General features: G+C 42.4%; 2 protein-coding genes across 2 annotated transcripts; both read left to right on the top strand.

Annotated features, from left to right (window-relative positions):
• Window positions 1–287: 287 nt before the first annotated feature.
• On the top strand, window positions 288–833 carry LOC114762275 (receptor-like protein kinase THESEUS 1). Its single transcript, XM_028951739.1, has one exon. The coding sequence runs from the start codon at window positions 288–290 to the stop codon at window positions 831–833; it is 546 nt and encodes a 181-aa protein (XP_028807572.1).
• Window positions 834–894: 61 nt separating this feature from the next.
• On the top strand, window positions 895–2,553 carry LOC114762276 (receptor-like protein kinase THESEUS 1). Its single transcript, XM_028951740.1, has one exon. The coding sequence runs from the start codon at window positions 895–897 to the stop codon at window positions 2,551–2,553; it is 1,659 nt and encodes a 552-aa protein (XP_028807573.1).

The raw sequence follows: 2,553 nt of genomic DNA on the forward strand, positions 1-2,553 counted from the left end.
TTGTTGGGTTTTTTTAACATTCCATTGCTTTCACTTCGAAACGACCACCCATGCTTTTCTCCAGATATCCAATCTTGTTTTCTAGACTTATGACAATTATACCGAACTTAAACCCTTTTCAAACCAGAACGAACTTAGCTGGACAGGGATTCGACTAATAGACTAAACGTAGACATCTGGAAGGAGGTAAGAAATTATGTGACGACTAAATTAACCCATCATCGTACGACGTTGGAATAATGTCCTCTATTATAAGTTAACGAAATGGTATGATTGATCCATCGAAGATGAGGAACCTCGAGTTTGATTACTCTCTCATTCTTCTTCTGTTCATAATTCATTCATCCTGCTCTACATCCACAAATACTCCTCCTGATAGTTACTTCATTGCTTGCGGTTCTTCTAATGACATTACTCATCTTCATCGTACCTTTGTTGCTGATTCTCAGCAACCCTCTGTTACCTTTGATTCTGAACATTCTGATATTGTTAATTCTTCTAGAACTTTCTCCCCGATTTACCAATCTGCTAGAACCTTCACAACCTTAGCTTCTTACAACTTCGATATCGCCCACAAAGGCTGGCATTTCATCCGACTCTACTTTCATCCTCTTTCCAAAATATTAGCTTCAGTCTCGTTCAGTGTTGTCACTGGAAGCTATGCCCTCCTTGATCACTTTTGCTTTAACACTTCCAAACACAATAGTGCTTACATGTTCAAGGAGTTCGTGATTGATGTCAATACTGATATTTTAACCCTAACTTTTGTCCCTTCTAGAGAGTCCGATGTTGCATTTGTGAATGCCATTGAGGTTGTTTCCTGTCCCAGATAAGATATTCTCTTTTGATCAGACCTTATATATTCCAAAATTGAAAGATGCTGCTCTTGAAACCATGTATCGCTTGAACATGGGAGGCCACTCTGTAGTCCCTTCACAAAACAGCACTCTTTTCAGAGTTTGGGAAGAAGACGATAAGTATCTTCAGCCTAACCCTTTAGCCTCAAATATGTCGGTGAACCCATTCTCCATAAAGTCTTCATCCAACGACTTCGGGTCTTCCGAGGTAGCACCTGCAGATGTTTATGCCACCGCAAAAGCCTTGACAAATATTTCGAGCAAGTCCAATTTGACATGGGTCTTTCCAGTCAATCCAAAGTTCAAATACATTCTGAGGATGCATTTCTGCGATATAATTAGCAAGTCCAGGAACAGCTTGTTTTTCAATGTGTACGTAAACTCTGAGGTTCTGATGAAAAATCTGAGTCTATCAGCCTTCACCTATGATGTTGGTGTTCCATACGTCATCGACTATGTCAACAATAATATTTCTGAAGAAGCTTCAGACAAATTGAGCGTGACTGTGGAAACTGGTGGCCCTGAGCAGGGCCTTAATGCTATCTCGAACGGGCTAGAGATTCTGAAAATGAGCAACGAGGTAAGAAGCTTGGATGGGCTTTCCTCAGTTGACAATATATTTGCAAAATCAGATCAGAAAATTCCAAAATTAGCATTAATCATTTCGAGCTGTGGCATGGCTGCTCTGTGTTTGTCCGCATGTGTTATCTATTACTTTTATGGTCGCATAAGAGCTGGCAAGTCCAACAGAACTTGGTCAAACAGCGAAGGAAGACTCAGAATATTCACATTCGAGGAGATTCAAGAAGCAACCAAAAATTTCGATGAGAACTATCATGTCGGCAATGGTGGATTTGGGAAGGTGTTCATGGGACAGCTCAAAGACGGTACGATGATTGCGATCAAGAAAGCAAATCCTCAGTCCAATCAAGGCATTGCCGAGTTCCAGAATGAGATCAAATTCTTATCGAAACTTCGTCACCAAAATCTAGTCTCTCTTCTCGGATACTGCTGCGAGTATAACCAAATGGTCCTGGTTTATGCCTACATGGCAAACGGATCTCTCGACGGCCATCTCTACGGGAAAAAAGCCGTCGTCCCTCTCTCGTGGAAGCAAAGGCTTGAAATCTGCATAGGAGCAGCCGCTGGGCTTCATTATCTTCACACAGGTTTAGGTGGTTGTGAAAGCATAATACACAGGGACGTGAAGGCAGCTAATATTCTTTTGGATGAGAATTTGGTGGCCAAAGTTTCAGACTTTGGGATCTCACGGAGGGGCCCATCTTCAGATAAGTCCCATGTGAGCACTGTTGTGAAGGGAAGCTTCGGTTACTTAGATCCTGAGTACTTCAGAACGCAGCGTTTGACAGAGAAATCAGATGTGTACTCATTTGGGATGGTGCTTTTGGAAGTTCTATGCGGGAGGCCTGCTCTGAATCGTGCCCTGCCTGACGAAGCAAAGAATCTGGCAAACTGGGCTCTGACAAAGGTTGAAGACGATGAATCATCACTGGAAGAGATAATAGACGCGAGTCTAATTGGTGACGCGAAACATGAATCTGTGAAGAAGGTTTGGGAAGTGGCTAAGATGTGTTTGGAAGGGAAAAGGATCATCAGGCCAACAATGAGATACGTCATGTCTGGTTTACAGGATGCTCTCCATCTTCATCTCAATGCAGAAGCCCTAGCTATCTAG

This window comes from Neltuma alba, unplaced genomic scaffold (genome assembly GCF_004799145.2).
Source record: "Neltuma alba isolate B1F8T4 unplaced genomic scaffold, ASM479914v2 tig00011204_pilon, whole genome shotgun sequence".
In the NCBI taxonomy this organism is placed as follows: domain Eukaryota; kingdom Viridiplantae; phylum Streptophyta; class Magnoliopsida; order Fabales; family Fabaceae; genus Neltuma; species Neltuma alba.

Excerpts from the sequence above, each read along its gene's own strand:
- LOC114762276 (XM_028951740.1), top strand. The coding sequence starts at position 895 with ATGTATCGCTTGAACATGGGAGGCCACTCTGTAGTCCCTTCACAAAAC.
- LOC114762275 (XM_028951739.1), top strand. The coding sequence starts at position 288 with ATGAGGAACCTCGAGTTTGATTACTCTCTCATTCTTCTTCTGTTCATA.